This window comes from Vitis vinifera, chromosome 1 (genome assembly GCF_030704535.1).
Source record: "Vitis vinifera cultivar Pinot Noir 40024 chromosome 1, ASM3070453v1".
NCBI lineage: Eukaryota > Viridiplantae > Streptophyta > Magnoliopsida > Vitales > Vitaceae > Vitis > Vitis vinifera.
The window spans coordinates 2,038,662-2,056,712 of record NC_081805.1 but is presented as its reverse complement, the minus strand read 5'-3'; the positions used below and the strand labels follow the sequence as shown (position 1 = coordinate 2,056,712).

At 33.0% G+C, this 18,051-nt stretch overlaps 3 protein-coding genes across 5 annotated transcripts; 2 read left to right on the top strand and 1 right to left on the bottom strand.

The window, feature by feature from the left end:
• On the top strand, window positions 1-1,844 carry LOC100266416 (uncharacterized). The gene is made up of 2 exons (XM_003631185.4): window positions 1-584; window positions 706-1,844. Exons 1-2 carry the CDS (start codon window positions 265-267, stop codon window positions 1,559-1,561), a joined length of 1,176 nt encoding a protein of 391 aa, XP_003631233.1. The 5' UTR covers window positions 1-264; the 3' UTR covers window positions 1,562-1,844.
• Window positions 1,845-6,938: 5,094 nt separating this feature from the next.
• LOC104878977 (uncharacterized) lies at window positions 6,939-9,502 on the bottom strand. The gene has a single exon (XM_010650007.3). It carries the CDS (start codon window positions 8,267-8,269, stop codon window positions 7,121-7,123), a length of 1,149 nt encoding a protein of 382 aa, XP_010648309.1. The 5' UTR covers window positions 8,270-9,502; the 3' UTR covers window positions 6,939-7,120.
• Window positions 9,503-13,118: 3,616 nt separating this feature from the next.
• LOC100256033 (uncharacterized) lies at window positions 13,119-16,562 on the top strand. Of its 3 annotated transcripts, none has more exons than XM_002279913.5 (8): window positions 13,119-13,625; window positions 14,154-14,234; window positions 14,303-14,362; window positions 15,023-15,066; window positions 15,669-15,711; window positions 15,804-15,875; window positions 15,961-16,062; window positions 16,150-16,562. In XM_002279913.5, exons 1-8 carry the CDS (start codon window positions 13,287-13,289, stop codon window positions 16,267-16,269), a joined length of 861 nt encoding a protein of 286 aa, XP_002279949.1. In that variant the 5' UTR covers window positions 13,119-13,286; the 3' UTR covers window positions 16,270-16,562. The 3 variants fall into 3 exon arrangements, with proteins under 3 accessions (XP_002279949.1, XP_059593798.1, XP_059593797.1); XM_059737815.1 differs by having other exon boundaries at window positions 13,510-13,625; window positions 15,804-15,826; XM_059737814.1 differs by lacking the exon at window positions 13,119-13,625 and adding an exon at window positions 13,632-13,836 and having other exon boundaries at window positions 15,804-15,826.
• Window positions 16,563-18,051: the final 1,489 nt, after the last annotated feature.

The window sequence follows — 18,051 nt, the reverse complement described above, 5'->3', positions numbered from 1 at the left end:
TCATTTTCTCTCAGACAGCAAGTTTGAATTTTCATGGGTGGAAAAGAATTCTTTAATGAAGATCCTTCGTGTTGTATGATTGCACGCATTCCTACCAGCCCACAGTCTCGTAAAATTATGCGCATTGTTTGAAATAACGAACAGGTCTCCGAACATTACTTGTATGAGTTTCACACGCCATTTGAATTCAATTTTTTTTTTCTTTGCCTATAAATATTAGCATACATGAAAGTTGAGAATAATAACGAACCCCAGTGAAAGAAAATGTATGTGACAAGACCTCTTTCTCTGTACAGAAAGTCTCCTGAGGCTCTCTCCTTACCTCCCCCTGAAGGCCCAAATTCTGGTTATCTCATTCTCCAAGATGAAGAGTCTGAAACTTTTTGTTGTTTCGGATTGTGCAAGGAATCTGATATCTGGGACCTGCCTTTCCCTCAAAACAAGAACTTAACAGTTCGCTATAGCACGGGTTCTGGAGAGAGCAGCAACACTAGCCATGACGAGGTCTTCTTCATTCCAGTTCTGAATCAGCCGCTGTCCCTCAATCGTTACTATGCAATAAAGCGACATGGAAGGCATAAAGGGTATGCATATAATCCCCAGATGATGTTGATTTAGGCTTCTTCTTTTTTTAAGGTATGTACTGATGCTTTACGAACTCCTTGTTATTCCTAATTAAGCGTGTGTACTTGATCCGTTTTGTAGGGTAGCACACGCAAGTTCGAGGGAAGATGACATGGGCACTTGCTGCTTCTGCAACGTCGTTAAGGATGTAAAGCCAAGACCACTGGATCCCCAAGACATATACCAGCAGTTTGAGATCTCTCTCGTTGAAGGAGCTTGCACTTCCAAGGGCTCTTTCACTGCCAAATCTATTGCTCCAGATGGGTTTCCACCCAACTTCTTGAGGAGGGAAGGTTGGAATCTTTCTACCTCCACTCCCCGCAATTTCGAGTTGGGTGAAGCGGCAGGGCTTGACCCCTCCCTCAGGGCTCGCCTCCCAGACTTCAACTTCCCATTACACTCTAAGAGCTCTGAACCAGTTGTCGTGGGAAAATGGTACTGTCCTTTCATGTTTGTCAAAGAAGGAGAATTGAAAGATCAGGCGAAGAGATCTGTGTATTACGAGATGACACTTGAGCAGAAATGGGAACAGATTTTTGCGTGTGAGAACAGTTATAATGAAGGGAACAACACTGTGGCTGTGGATGTCGTTGTTCAAGGAGAAGTGGTTGCAGTAGCCGCAGGGGAAACTGTGCATGACGAGAGAAATGTGGTAGATGGGGTGATGTGGTTCAGGAGTAGTTCAGGAGCAAGTGTAGGGCTGAGATTGGAAATTATTGAGAGAATGAAATGGGAGCAAGTGAGGGCTGGTTGGGATGGAGAGAAGAAAAAGGAAATGAGAGTAGAGAGAGCAGAGGAGTATGGAGGCACAGGTGGGTGGAGAAAATTCGGTTGTTATGTGTTGGTTGAGACTTTTGTATTGAAAAGAATCGATGGAAGCTTGGTATTGAGCCATGGATTCAAGCACACTCATCAGATTAAGTGCAGATGGGAATGAGACCGTCTACTATGCTTTTGTAGCACCCAAAAAAACTATAGCTTCCCCTGTTTCTATATATGTATGGTATGCAGTTTGAGTTTGCAGATTAGAACATAAAACCTTAGGATGCTGTTCATAGAATAATTAATTTTCCTTTCTGGGATGAAACAGAAGGATAGTCTCCTGTCTGAGTTGATTACTGTGTACAACATCTGAAGGCCCACTTGCTAAGGAGGTCGGTTGTTCCACATCCTATACGTAGTGTGGATCTCCTTGAATAAATTTTTTCCCTTCTCAATCAGAGGCAAGAGCATTATAATTCAGCATCCAACTTCAATCAAATGTCACAAGCCATACATATAAATAATTTCATAATCCAATGACACCTAAATTCCTAATCCTAAAAACTCTCATTCTTTCTTCTCAATGAATGCCGCCCACGGATAAGGAATTTTGGACCAATGACTCGATTAGTAAGCATGGGACAAGGACAAAAGTTGCATGTGTGGTTGTGTATATCTATTTTTGTATTTGTCTCACCCTTTGGCAGATGGATCATCCACCTGTTTGATCTCAAAAAAAGCAATGTCTCTACAATCTATACAGAGAAAGAGGTATTGTCACATACATTTTCTTTCACAAAACATGGGTCCTATCTCCATTTTCATGTATATCTGTTTGCATTTATAGGAAGAAAAAAAAAACCCATCCATTTGACTGAGATTGAATGGTGGCAGGTGGGATATCAGTGTCAGCTAGAATGAAAACTCCATTCATCTTCAATCCACAGAAGGCGTTTTCTTTAATAGATTCCCAGCCATGAAAATTCAAACTTGCAGTCAGTGAGAAAATGACAACTTGGTTTTTAATTGGCTCTGCCAATTACTTAGTGATGAAGAGATGGACCTTGGAGAATGGACACAGATCATACCAATTACTTGGTGCTGAAGAGATGGACCTTGGACACAGATCGTACATGGGGTAGTCGTCAATTTCATTGAATTATTCCAACGTACATACAAATGACAACCTCCTTCCAAGAAAACTAATGCTTCTGTAACCTGGTCCGATCATGGGATGTTTCCACAAGAAGCTTGCCAAGTTTTAGAATTTCGACCAATTCATTTCAGACTGTTCAATTATAATCTCACTTCTCTTGATATCAAATTTCATCTCTAGGATAAGATCAACGTTTTCATCCTCATTTTCCTCTTTTTCGTCTATCAATACTTACAGTTTTGAATGTCATATCATCTTTTTTTCTCAATTTTTTAATGACCTTTTATGTTTATCCACATTAAAATCTTCATAATTTTCTTTGTCGTGACATAAGTTTTTCCCAAAGTTTGAAATTCGTTGATAATGTTTATTAAACAAGTGAACATCTCAACAATTATTTTCAAATCCTTAATAGAAAATAATTGACAATTATGCACAACGATGTTGATTTTAAACTTTTTAACTTGATTGGTTTCTTCACGAGTAATTTTTAAGTCTTCATATGCCATTGGGAGTTCCACATTGACAGATAAAGAATGTATTTGTCCCCTTTCCTAGCTATGACAGCTCATCCACCATTTTTTATTAAGAAATCCTATCTTTTTCTAACATATAACTTTAGAATTTAATTGTATCGCTCATTCCACTAATGGATTAACTTTGAAATTGACACCTTATTTTTTATTTAGATAGAATATCATATCTATTTTGAAATTAATAGATTTAAAAGCTAACTCATTTTTATTTTTCAATACCCATAACCATTTTTAAAAAAGAATGAGAGTCTAAAAATTAAAAAATCTTCCATGAGTATAGAAATAGGTCGATTTACTATTTCTCATAGATGGTAAAATTTTAAACAAGAGACCTTACTTTATTATTAATTGATCGAATTCTAACTATATCAATCTAAAGTAATTATTCAAAGCAGGGGGGTGTTGAATAGGGTGATGGTTACCTTTTACAAATTTAACAATTTTGAATACAAGTGATAATATAAATAATAATATGATAAAAAAAAAATATGAAAACAATTACAAATAACTTAAGAGAGTAGAAAAGAGATAAATGCAATACTAGTTTTTATAGTAATTCAGCGGAATTCAATTTACATTTACTCTCTTCAAACTTCTATTTGAGTGAGGATTCTATTATCAAAGCTCTCAAACTTTCAAGCTTTACATTTAGATTATGATTTGAAATGACCCACGAAGACTTCAAATTATTCCCTTTGAATTATAGTTCTAAAACATTCTTTCGAGATATGGAAATGAAGAAAATATTTTTAGTTTACAATATTTGTTCAAAAAAAATACAAAAAAAATAGGGTTGAATGATGCATTAAAATAAAATACAAGTTTGAAAGCAAACATACTCTAAAAACACTTCCCCAAAATTCAAATAATATTTAAGAATGATTTTGAACTCTTTTTCATGCAAAATGACGAGTTTAGAGTCTTTAAATAGGAGTTGAAAACTTAAAATAGCCATTAGACACAATTTGGGATCAATCGATTAATCCAATAAGTAGTTGTTGGGTGGTAGAAGGTATAAAAAGCGGTTGTTGGATTGTAATAGCTCAATTGGTCAATCATTGGTTCGACCATTCCTTGATCAATTGAGTGAACAATAATCAATTGAACTCCTTTGATCAAACATACATAAAATTTGGAAAATTGATGCACAAATGAACTTTAACGACTCAAATTGTTTTAATATGAAACCTTAAGATAAAAAAACTCTTGCAAATAATATACAATTCAAAACATGGGTTTTTATCCTTGAAACAATCAATCTCGTTTTTTTTAAAAAAAAAAAATTATAAAAATCATTAAAAGATGTATAAATGAACTTTATAGTTTTTACAACCTTTTCATCTTTAACATAAAATCTTTAGGTAAATTTGGCTAGATGAACTTCTTATCATTTTAAAAACTTTTTAACTATGAATAGCATTAAACAAATAAGGTTTTATTTATTAAAAAAATAAATTATTCATCCAATTTATAAAAAAAAAAAAAAAAAAATTGATTTAGGCATTTGGATGATTTTAAATGTTTAAGTAAAAATAAGATGTAATACGAACTTAATACACCAACAACTTTTCACATAAATTCTATCAAATATATTGAACTTGGAATGTTACTTCTATGAAATTTTCTCTTTTTTCTTGATTTCATTTTTCATTTGATGATTTCTTAATTGTCTTTTTAAATTTTTTTTATTACTTAATCACACTTAAAATATAATTATTAATAATAAAACTTGTTTGTTTTCATCAAATCTGATATCGACTAAATCTTGGTTTCACAAATTCTATATTACTTGATCCTTACTCAAGATTAAGAAGTATGCAACTTTTCCAAGTAGTTCCAAGATGCAAACAAGAATTCCTTCTTATAGTAATGAGAAAATCCAATTCGGGATCGCCCGATTATGCCTTTGCCTTCGCAAATAGAGGATTAATAACATTCGAGTTTGGGAAAGTTTTTTGAGCACAAACTATGATGCCCTTGGCATGATCTTCCAAATCATAAGTTCTTATCATCATGAGTATATAAGATTTCCGCAATAGGTAATTAAGGCAATTATCGTCTTAAGCTTGATGGTCAAGGAATGGTTAAGTGTTTGATGGAAGGTGAGGTAGTTTGATTAAATTTCAGTGGTTGGATCACTTTGTACATTGAAAGAAGGCTAGGGTGATTGACTTGTGGTGATTGATGCCCTTTTTCTTCTACTGCCATCATTGAAATCAAACATCATCCAAACAAATCTTAGAACTGTATTTAGCAATTGTAATTTTCCATATAAAATTGTTTTGGCTAAATGTGATTATATGAGTATCATATAGTACTTGAAATTGGATTAATATAATATATTTGGAATGTGATTTTTGGTTTTACAACCCAAATTTAAATAATAATAATAATAAGATTAAATCGATTCTTTAAATTTTTAACAAAAGGAAAACATTTTAATAATTTAGAATTTATTTTCTGCTAATTTTTTTATTAATTTTAATATTTTGAATTATAAGAATTTTCATATAAGTACATATTTAATATTATGTTATAGTATAATTGCAATCTGTAAATAAATGTGATTTTATCCGATTTGTAGGGGGAAACAAAGTAATTTTTAAAACATCTATAATTACTTTCATCAAGCATTAAAAGTTTGTGATCATTGGAACAAATTTAATTGAAATTATTTGATCTAAGTTCAAATTAAATATGTTTTTTGTGTACATGCTTAAAATTATATTTGATTCAAATTAGTAAATATATATTCAAATTGGTTAGTTAAGTTGACATGTTATTCAAGTTAAGTTGGCCTATGTACACCAAAATATATAGCAAACCAATAATAAAGGTATGTTTGGTTTAAGAAAAAATTAAAGAAAAAAATGAAAAAAAATAAAAAAATAGATCTTATATCAATTAATTATTTTTATACTTTAAATGAATTTCACTTATTTTTTATTTTATTATACAATAATTAAATAAATTTCAAATAAATCTTAATTATATTTTATTTTCTTATATATTTTTTATGATAAAATCAAACATAAAAAAATCATTTTATATATATATATATATATATATATATATATATATATATAAGATTAATGGGATGAAGTCCTAATCAAAGTTTAATCTGGATTGATATTTTTCAAAGCCTTGTCCCACTAACTAACCCAATATCTAAGCCCAATTCAGGTCGTATTCAACTAAAGATATAATAGGCATTTTGGACCCTATTTTAAAACATTTGTTTCATTTAATATCTTCAAAAAAAAAATACTGAAAATCATATTTTTAAAATATGATTTCAAATTAATTAAAAAAAAAAACCTAGAAAGATCAATTTGACTGATGTACAAAGCTATATTTCTCTCATTTTCTATTTTTTTAATATATATATTTAATTTCTACAATAATTTATTTTCTATAATTTTTAGATAGCCATTAAAAAATGTTTTTAATGAAAAGAAAAAATTAGAAATTTCTAGTCTTAAAAATTTTAAGAGCAAATCTGCTTCAAACAATTTCCAATCAACCTCTATATTTTTGTTTGAAGAAAAAAGAACAAGGGAAATGCCCATTTTGACCCAAAATTCAAAATTGCAGTCCCAGGCAGACGGAACAATAATGATTAGACTTTTAGAGCTTCGATAACACGCTAACAATTTGATTCAAAACTCAAGATTACTAAATTAGACAGCACAAACCAGCAATCATAAGTGGTAATACTCGTCTTATGCCCAAACACTTTCCATCTCGCCAAACGGTCCCAACATCCTCGTCCTTTTTTTTTCTTTCTATTGCTTAGCAAAAATGTCAAGTAAAATATGATTTGAAGACGTACATATTTAGTGTTGTTTAACCATCATTCATAATTCACAAACCTTTTCTCTTTTGATGGGATTAAGATTCAGCCATGAACTCAATCAAGTGAATACAGGAAAATTTCCAAGGAAGAGAGACTATAAAATACACATCAAATTCTCTGGCCTTTTGAACAAAAAGTTCTCTCTCCTTTGATCCTTGTAGCCCCTTCATCTGTCTCAGTACTGATTCAGGATTTCAATATCTGATCTTCGTTCTTCTTTCTCGCAGTGGTGCTAACCCAACTGGGGTGGTTCCTGAGAATCCATCTCCACACCTTCAAGCTTTTCCTACCCTTTTTGATGCCTCTCTCATTCACTGTAATCCTACATGAAGTTCCGCCATTACTGAAAGCTCCATCGTCGTCTCCTATTAAATTCCCGAAGGAGCAACCTCCACATTGATCATGGCCACCGCCTCTCATGCTGCTGAAACAAGATCCTGATTCTGAGAGAGCACCCATTTTCAGAGAAAAGATGTCCGGCTTTGATTCTGATGAGAAATCGAGTTTCAAATCGATGAAGCCTGAGTCGTCTAGGCCGCTGAAATCGCTTTCCTTTAATGGAAAACCGCTTCGTTTTGCGCCTTTGAGACGAGTCTCGAGCTCCAACAAGCTGGAACCCTTCTTCACAGCCTTGAAATCAAGACCAGTTTTGGAGTCTAAAGCATCATAATCTTTCTTCTCAGGGCAACTGAAGCCGCTTCTTCTTGCTTCTTCTTCGCTGAAACCGCTCTTCTTATCTAAATCAAAAGGTAGAGCTCCATTAACGCCAGATGTTCTAGCGTGTGAGTGAGCCAAATCGCCGTCTTCTGATTCGTTGTATCCACCACCTCTGAAACTGCAGAGAGACCTAGACCTGGACACACCCATATAATCAAACATCCAACCCTCACTCTTATCATCAAAACCCTTGTCTCTTTTCTTCCTGAAGAGCCTCCCAATTCCCCAAAACCTACTTCTCTTGATCTCAACACTGCTGCTGCTACTCCTCTTGAGCAGCACGACCTGCTCCGATTTCTCCTCGCTCTTGAGCTTCGAATTCGAATGCGAAACCTCACCCCTCTCGTTCTCAATCAAGAACGAGATTCTCCCAACGCTCCCCACCTCCACAGTACAGGAATTGGGAATGGAAGAAATCTCAGAGCAGGAGCAAGAAGAAAGCCGCTGCTCCCCACAGTCGGAGCACACAAGCTTGATCAAACGATCCTTGAGACAATAAGCGCAGATCCCCACAGAAGACGAAGATGGGTGTTTTCTGCATGGAAGATCGGATGTAGAGTAGTAGTCCGCAAAGCAGCTCCCACCGTACGTCTCCACAGCCTTGCCCCTCTCCTTCATGGCTTCTTCCCCGCCCCTCTTCAACCTACCACTCTCAGTATATAGATTGTTTCAGATTCAAGAAAAATGCGTTACTATCTGTTATGCACCTGAAATGGGAAGAAACAAACAGCAACACAGAGATTTGAAAAAACGGAGAGCAGAGAGAGGAAAGGTAAATGAGGCTTGGATTTCGAGTATCATGTACCATGACTTTTTAGAATGAGAGAGACTGAGAAAGAGAGAGAGGCGTCACCTTTACGTTTTCTAACCCAACAACAGTAGTGGCGAAAAGAAAAGAAAAGAAAAGAAAAAAAAGAAAAAAAAAAGGGCATTCGTATCTGCAGGTATTATTGGGTGTGAACTGTGAAAGAAGCGAATTCAACAGCAAAAATACAGTGAAAGAAAAAAAAAAAAAAATTCTCTTCTCATTCACTTCTTCTCCCTTCTCTCTTGCATGTACTGCTGCCGTATCTATGTATCTGTCTACTGTTCTATGCCTCTGCTCTACTGCAGCCGCGCTCACCGCAGTTACCCTGATCCCTACTTCCATGAACTCATCATGATATCATCTATGATCTACCCATCTGTCATCCATCTCTCACCTTTACCGAGATTTTCCACTCTCTTTCTCTCATTTTCTCTCGCTTTCTCGTCCACGTAGATGAAAGTAACCCTTCAGATCGGTATACGGGGTGAAAATGAATGAAGCACGCATCATCACTTTTTCACATTCTTCCGTCGTTTTCCAATGAATCTCCACCACGTGTCCCCTGACAAGTCATTTTCGCTCTGCGGATATGCTGGTCCGCATTAATCTCCATGCTGCTGAGCCACACCCACGCAAAATGGCAGCCTACAGTGCGGGACCATCAAGCTCCGCTGATGGCAGCGGATGCGACCACTGATAAGACGCGGACCCACAGGCTGATCCGATCGTGGGATGTGATGTTTCTTGGTTTCTTGATCCGCACACCAAAGCGAACAGTTGGGGTCTGAGTGACTGCCACTCTAGAGTTTCCACTTTCCGCCACTATGATGTGGATGCAGAGGATCCACCCTGGTTCCTACGGTTCACAGCACGTCTCCGATTCAAACATGATGGTGTGGTGGCACGCGCCACGCATGCCGGATCCCCATGCATCATTGAAAGATGTATTTTAATTAATTTAATTTATTTATTTTTTAAAGGACCATAATCATGCTTCATGTTCCATTGCCCCCCACACAATAATAAATTTGCGTTTTGGGTTTTTAAATTTCGAGAACAAAATTTGTAATTATAATGCTAGGGAATATTTTTGTTTTTTGTTTCTATTGTCTTTATGATAAAGTATAATTAGCTATCAAAGTCAAATACTAAAGTTGACATGTTACCTTCCTTTTTATTTTATTTTTTTAAGAATAAAATATTCAATAAATTGACCTTTTACATTCTAAATAAATAAATTATTAATTTTATAAACGTTCTAATCATATTATTAAGTTTTCCCATGAGTAATTTAGTCTACCTTTTGCCTCGTATGTTTTGTCTTATATAAATAAAGAAGCATTACCCAATATAATAAATACATCCATAATTTTATTGGCAATTTAAATTGATTTGAGAAATAATAGTATTTGTTTGACAACCATTCTTATGAAATGGTTTTTGAAATATGTTATAATTTTTTTAAAACAATCATTAAAAATAGTTATAGATTATTTTTACAAACAAAATTTTATTTGAAAACTCAAACGTAAAAAAATATTTTTTTTATTATAATTAATTGGTTGAAGGGGATTAAATAATCCTTATTTTTAGTTTTAAAATAAATAGTTATTTTTATAAGGAAATAAAAGGACATTTTAGTCAAAAGATGGTAAAAAAAACAATGGATGATTAGATTTTCAAAATTAAGTTTTCAAATTTATTTGGTAATTATTTTCGAAAACAGTTTTTGAAAATTATTATTTGGTGTTTTGTAAAACAATAATTTATATGAAAACCTAAAATATTTTTAAATATGTCTTACAAATAATTTTTATACATAATGTTTTATTTTTAATTATTTTATATATTTGTATAATTATTTTTTAAATAATTTTTAAAAAATAAATGAAAATAATATAAAACAATTAAAAATGTATTTTTCTAAAAAATATTATGTTTTCTATTATTAAAAATAAAAAATAAAAAAACATTTTTTTACCATCAAACATATTTTATTATTTTTTTCCATAACAAAAAACCGTTATTAAAAACTGTTATCAAACAACCCTTAATAACTCTTTTAATCAAATAATCTTTTTAATTAACACATAATATAATTATGTATTAATTATAATTTATCAAAATATATTTTTGAATAAATCTCTACAAACATAAAATCGAGACTTATAAAAGTTTTATAATGACTGAATTGTTAAAAACGTAAATATATAGTAATGATACGTAAAATCAAGGTATAAGAAAATGAGAAGTATTTTGATACAAAATAATAAGGACATATTGGTCATGGTTTTTATTTTTTAATATATGTATCAAAATCGTGGTGGAACTCATGTACTTAAACTATATATAAATTTAAAATTTTGAATTAAAGAGGAGAAAGGAGGAGAAAAAAAGTGTGATGGTGATGATTGGTGGACAAATCGGGGAAGGCCAAGTGGAAGGAGACGGACGGATGCCAAACTTTGTAGAGTTAGGCAGTTGCAGAAGAAATCAAGTGTGGCGTGTCGCTTTTCATTTTTCACTAGGATACGCAAAATGCTACTTCACTCCTGTTTGCTTCAACATCATTCTAACTTATTATTGCCCACAAAATCTCTATCTCTCTCTCTCTCTCTCTCTCTCCCTTTTCTTTTTCTTCTTAAAAAGAAAAAATATTTTTCTAATTAATGGGGATGTATTTATGGGACCAAATGATTCTGCTTTGAATCCTAGAAATGGGGTTCAGTCCCAGCAACCAAGGACGCTTTATTCAAAAGAGGTCACCAAAAAGCAAAGGGGGAGGGGGGACTCCATATTCAAAGTTGTATTATTCTATAGATCCAAGCAACTAGGAGTTAAATCCTTTTATAGAGTGTGCACCACTGTTTTTGATAGTGGAATATGTGGCTCAAGGAAAAAGTGTTCCTTCTTCAATCACATGCCCCCCAATGCTACTATTCCCATGCACAATCTAACATCGAAGTGGCCCTTTCCTTTCCTTGATTTGAATTTTTCTTTTTTCTTTTTTTTTTTTTATAAAAAAAAAATAAATTGGATTTTTTTATGTGTTTATTGGGCTAATGAGTGACCCACTTGCCGTCTCTAGAATGAGCTCGACCCATATGTGGAATCAACCCATTATTTAAAGCCCAGACCATTTGCCCTTTATTTGGAACTAATAAGTTGGTATAATTTAGGTGATGATTGTTTTTTAATAAAAATCAAAATATTTTACTTTTTTCATTCAATTAAAAGTAACTCATTGACATTAATCAACATAAGTAGACTAAGGTGGTGTTTGTTTTTTTACTTAATTCTAAATAAAACTTTAATGTTTAATAGTGTTAAATATTAGGTTGTTTGTTTTTATAGTATTTTATTTCTATTAAGTATTAAAAAGTAAAAAAAATCAATATGTTATTTTTTATATTTAGAAAAAGCTACATATTTTTGCTTTTTCTATTTAGTAAAAAGTTTATAATAAGTCATGAAAAAATAGAAAAACAAACAACCTAAATTTTAAAACTAAATTGCTTTCAGCAAAAAGCAAAAAAAAACAAACACCACCTAAGTTTAGTAATAACAAGTTCATTTTAGTTATGTTGATTAATATTAAGAAAGTACTTTTAGTTGAATATAAAAAATCAAATTTTTTTTATTCAGTCAAAAAACAAATATCATCGTAGTAAAAACCAAAATATTTGACTTTTTTCATTCAGTTAAAAGTAACTCATTGACATTAATCAACATAAGTAAACTAAGTTTATTGATAACAAGTTCACTTTAATTATATTGATTAATATCAATAAAATACTTTTAATTGAATAGAAAAAAATCAATTATTTTTGTTTTTTTATTCAGTTAAAAAACAAATATCATCGTAGTTAAGTTGATTTTAAGTTAAATTGTACTTAAATTATTGACTTAAAGTTTATCATTTAGTTATTATTTTAAATATTAATATTGTTTGATAAAATTGACTTAAATTTTATTTTAAATCATCGTATTAATAAGTTTATCTTCATAAATGATAAAAATAGCAAAAAAGTTAAGTAACAATGGAGATCGTGAAATGATAAAAGATATCATGAAGATAACTAAAATAAATTGAGGTAAAAAACTAAAATAAATATATAAATTTAAGAATAAGTTAATTTTTTTTACTTATTACTTAAAATTAGTTTTGACTTTAAATCATATCATTAAATTAATAAGTTGATTTACCAAATATCTACTTAAAATCTTTATGGAATATGCTTTCCATATTTTTTTTAAGCAAATAGTTATAAAAACAATGGAATATTATACAAAAATCATGGATTTATTTTATATTTTAAAAAATTACTTTTAAAATATTTTAAATGGCGAGATTTGTTTTAATAACTATTTTTTTAAATAGTTTTTGCAAATCATTTATCTCTCAAAGTATTTTTTTTTTAAATACATTTTATATAGAAATTATTATTTTTTGAAAATAAATTTAGGGAAACATGTGAAATAAATTATTGAATTTTAATTATTTTTTATTTTCCTACAATTTTATTTCTTTTGATATTTGTTGTCATATTTTCCAAAATCTAAATGGAAGCTTAAAAATTTAAAGTTGGGTTCATTTGGAAAATATACAAAAGTGTATAAAAATGTGGCTTTGGATCTCCAAAATCTAATGCAAAAATATAAAAAAAATATTCGAAAGTGGGTTTAAACGCGTCGTTTTGGATTTAAACGCATCGTTTTGGGCCTCATACGTTAAAACGCGAAGTTTTGTTCCCACCCCAAAATCTTCTCCCGCTCTCACACCAGAGCCACCTGCGACTGCGAGTCACAAATTCAACCGTTTCCTCCATGAATCTTCTGAAGATTCATAACCGTCAGCCCTCATATTTCCTTAATTCTCACACTGCCCCTCTCTCTCCTCCTCGATTTCTTTCTCTTCCTTGCTTCAGACCCACTCCATCTCTTCCTCCATTTCCCTCACTTTCTCTCCACAAATATAAATTCCCAATTTCTAGGGTTTCGGGAACGAAACCCTCACGTTGGACCAATGAAGAGAAGGAAGAAGAGTTCGAGGATTTAGCCCCAAACAGCGTTGTTTACCAGAAAACGTTGAGATTGGTGGAGTGCTCGATGTTCGCGGCCGTCGCCGGATTGGCGTATTTCTTGAGCAATTCTCTCGCAATTGAGGTTTAAATTTCAGCGGTTTCCAATTCTGTCTGGTTGCCGAGAAAATGGCTGAAAAGAAACGAAGAGACGAGTTGGAATATTGCAACAGTAAACATAAGTTTCCAACTTGTAATTTTATTTTTCTTTTCCTCATTTTCTCAGTAACCAAATGGAGCACAAGTAGAAATTAGTTGATGTGGGGGTTTCCGGAACCAGTCGTTATTATATAGTGGTAGCGTATTGTGCTTTGCTTCTTTTTTTTTTTTTTTAATTCAAACACGTGTTAAGATTGACTTTGATTTTGCACAAACTCGCTTGTTTCTTGAATACTGTTTGGTTACTGAGAAAACGGTGGAAGGAAAAGAAAGAACAAGTTTGAACCCGACTGAATTAAACATAAGTTTCAAACCTCTTATTTATTTGTCCGTTTCTGCAGTTTTTCAGCATCCAAACAGAGCAAATTAGTTGTTGTGAGATTTGGGAAACCACTTGTTACCGTATATATTTGCTAATATCCGGTGCTTTATTATTTGGTTTGATTTTGCACAGAATTACTTCGGCTGTTTCTTTTCATTGCCAATAGTACTCTCCTCAATGAGATGGGGAGTTGCAGCAGGGAGAAAAACCATGGTTTGTTACCTTCCACGTTTCGGTTTCTTTAAGATCTGTATGGAGCTCATAATTATTCGTCTTGGCAGGTGGCAACCACAATGCTATTATTCGTCTTGTCCGGTCCAGTGAAAGCATCCACTTACCTAGTGAGCATTGCTCTCCTGCTTGCTTTGTTTATTTGTTTACAATGTACATGTTTGGTATGCCGGAATAGGAATGGAAATAGGAGGTGAATGGAGGTGAATTGCAATACCATGTAGAAGAGAGGTATCAAAATCCTAATGAGAGTAGGATTTGGTTTCCCTATACTAATGAATTTTTATTTCTATTTTCATTCTAAAAAACAATCCAAACACATTAATGAATGGCAATAAAATTGATTCTCTTTCCCATTCTCTACCTCATTTCTAAATGTGACTAGAGTTTCCTATTTACCTGCTTTGATTTAATTTGGTGCTTCTTTAGACAAGTACTGATTGTGCATGCTGGTGGAAGTTTAGAGCAAACCATCAATGTAATTTGTAAAAGATTTTTTATTTAGCTTCAGTTTAAAATCCGTTTGCCTCATAGATTTGATGCCACAATGATCAGGTTAATTTAATCTGAGCAGTATATCCGAGTTAGTCTCTCTTAAAGCTATAATAGGGATAGTGGGAAATTTATATCTTTTTCTCTGGCAACACTATCTTTTGTTTTCTATTTTCCTTTTCATTGATTATATACATATGGTTGATTCTTTTTGCCAAACCAGCTGCCTAAGGAGTGCTAATGATTTATTTTCATTTGTTGAAATTTATCTTTTGCAGCTTTTGCATGGTTTAGTTGGTCTCACCATGGGTTCTTTATGGCGGTAAATGATTCATCATCTTCAAATGGTTTTGATGATTTGCTGTTTCTTTGTGCAAGTTGCAATAAGGCTGCTTCTTGTCTTCCTCTGGGCAACTGTCAAGCCAAACACCACACGAGCACACTTGATAGAAATAATCCCCTGGATTTGCTAAATACTCCCAAATTGGTTAATAATAAGTGGTCAAATTCTCACTTCTTCATTGAGTAATTAATATTGTTGATGAAGATATCTGAACAGTTTGAATCTCTTGAATTATCTTTGAAATTTATTAACTATCTTTCATGATTTCATGGAAAATTACTTTCTTTAACATGTGGATGCTTTTGCCCGCTTATATTTTTATTTAGAAATATTTCAGAGTAAAAAGTATTTGTTCTGGCTTGTTTCTTGGTAGCGTCTAAACCAATTGATCCTGTAAGGCTGGTACAGTTTTGGTTGAGCCTCATGTATCAGCTATTGAGACTACTACAACCTCTAAATTTTCTAGTTGTTACAAAGGGATCAGCCTTCTGTCAACATGATTCTCTTGTTTTGATCTCTAAAGAAATTCTAGATGATTCAGAGTGATGCATTAACAGCTAGGTTCTTTTTTATCTTCTCAGGTTGGGAGCGAATTGGGGTCTTTCGATCTGCTTGTGCACATTTGTAGCGTTTGCTTACTTACTTCTTGAGTTTCTTACCCCTGTTTAAAGAAATGACCTCCCTTTTCTAACAAAAGGCATTTACTCAATATGCAGGTTCGGGCAATGGGTGCCATGGGGTATGTTCTAATATCCTCATTCTTAATAAGAGAAAACATACTTGCTTTGGTAATTGGTTATCTTTGTAACTCTGAGATTTTGCTTCACCCTGTCCCAGGAACTCAATGACAAAAGTTCTTCCTTTTGCTTGTAGATCACCCTGAATGTTCATGCATCTATCACCTACATGTTCACTGCTATTGGTGTTAATACAATTCCATCAATGGATCTTATATATGCGTTATTTGGGACTCTGGTACTTGTGGACCAAATAAACTGTCCTTTTTTCCGCATGTGTTTTTCATGTGTGGAAAACTAATATAGTTCTCTTGCCATTCAACAGCTTTTGCTAAATTCTGGATTTTTCGTGTTCTTGCTACACATTTTGTATGCTGTGTTCCTTAGCAGACTTGGGATGAAGGCTTCACTAACCATGCCAAGATGGCTGGAGAAGGCAATATAATCCTGGTATGAAGTGAGTTGCCATTTTCATCGGTCTTTATTTGTCAATTTATATAATACGATATTTTATATATAGCTTAAGATTCAAAAAATGTCTCGATGATATTCATTGATAGTCTTCACCATCAAAGCTCCTGCTTGTTATGTTTTCAAGTCAGAATGCTTGTCCTTTTCAATGTGCCAAATATGCAACTATGATTCATAACTTGCATCAGGCAATGTTTTAAGATTCACTTCATGTATTATTTCTTTTCAGTTTTGTCATGAATGTAAAGTATCATTCATCATTGTGTAGGGGCCCTTTTGGGTGAGGGATCTTTTGTCTACCAGTTTAGCCAATCGCTTTATTTATTTATCTTAAAGTAGCACACATGATGGTTAAGATTAGAGAGACAGACTTGTCCTCTATCATGTGGGAGCACACAAAAAAAAAGATAAAAATACCGAAATGAGATGCTAAAAAGAAAATGAAGCAGCATCAAAACAAGCATACCAGTGCTTCCCACTAGTATTTAGGTCAATGCACATTTTAATGCCAAAAGTAGCATTTTTCAAATGCTGAAGTTAAAAAACTATAATTTTGCACTTAAGTTGTGGTCGAACAACACTAGAACAACAATCATTGTATAGGAACCAATAACAAAGATAATTAAATTTCCTACTTGTCCAAAAGATGATTATTGTATACAAAAATAAATCAAGAATGTGAAGTCTATGGTAGCAGCTTTATAAGTTAACATCCCTCGTAGGACAAAAAAAGTTCATCAATCTGATCTAACATGGGTGGATTGTAACTGTAAGCAAAGGTTTATGGGGAATACAGGTGTTGAACTGTCAAATGTCTGTCCAAGAAGATCCAAATCCATTTCTCTTCTCCAACCAAATCTCAGTTTGGTATCTCTCAGATGCTAACATTTTCACGCATTACGGTTTTGAAGACCTTCATAAGCCACCAAGGCTGGATACTCACCACTCTGCCAAAACAGAGGTTAATTCTTCTACCAGTAACTTCTGAGGGGATTGAATTATTGGATACCTGAGCAAAATTTGGAAAGTATAGCTCCATTCACACAAATGGTTTTTGTATGAAGAAAATTTTAGGACCACCCTTGAAACTTCTCCATGTTTTGCTTGCTAGAGTAAAATTCCCATATTTTCTAGGGGGAAGGACAAACCACGACAGTAAAATGAAAGACAGTCGGTGGTCTTGGATTTCAGAGAAAGAATACATTTGTGATCTCTTGGTCACAAGCATCTTGCAAAGTAACCTGATAGAGTCAGTAGTGAAGAAATAAGAGAAGTGAGTTGCTTTAGAAGTTGCATGGAATTGCTACTTGCTCAATCTTGTCCTTCTTGCGGGTGGTGGTCGATGGAGAAAATAAGACCCCACAGATGAAGTCCTTGACTGGGAAGGAGATGAAGACGGTGGTGTCTTCAGGGTAAGTGACTGATTTCGGGGTAAGTAGACACAAATTTTTTGTATTTGATGCATGTCAGTAAGTATGGGTGAAGGGAAGATTGGCATTACCCTTTAGCTGTTATGGTGAGAGTGAAGTTACTGAACCTTGATTTGGCTACATGCTTACCCAAAATGATTCAGTAAAGTGCTCGGTTGATTTTCAATCAATTTTAGTAGGCAATTGGAAAACTAGTTTATGTCAGTCATATATATTTTATTTTCTGATTGTGTGAAAGTAAAAGAGAAGGAAAAAATTGACTTATTATTTGATGGAGGTCACTGAGCATATTATGCATTAAAAAAAAACACATTTTTAGACTAAAT

Coding starts and splice junctions, on each gene's coding strand:
- LOC100266416 (XM_003631185.4), top strand. CDS start 265: ATGTATGTGACAAGACCTCTTTCTCTGTACAGAAAGTCTCCTGAGGCT. Junction 585..705: donor CGACATGGAAGGCATAAAGG/GTATGCATATAA, acceptor TCCGTTTTGTAG/GGTAGCACACGCAAGTTCGA.
- LOC100256033 (XM_002279913.5), top strand. CDS start 13,287: ATGAATCTTCTGAAGATTCATAACCGTCAGCCCTCATATTTCCTTAAT. Junction 13,626..14,153: donor GCAATTCTCTCGCAATTGAG/GTTTAAATTTCA, acceptor GATTTTGCACAG/AATTACTTCGGCTGTTTCTT. Junction 16,063..16,149: donor ATGCGTTATTTGGGACTCTG/GTACTTGTGGAC, acceptor GCCATTCAACAG/CTTTTGCTAAATTCTGGATT.
- LOC104878977 (XM_010650007.3), bottom strand. CDS start 8,269: ATGAAGGAGAGGGGCAAGGCTGTGGAGACGTACGGTGGGAGCTGCTTT.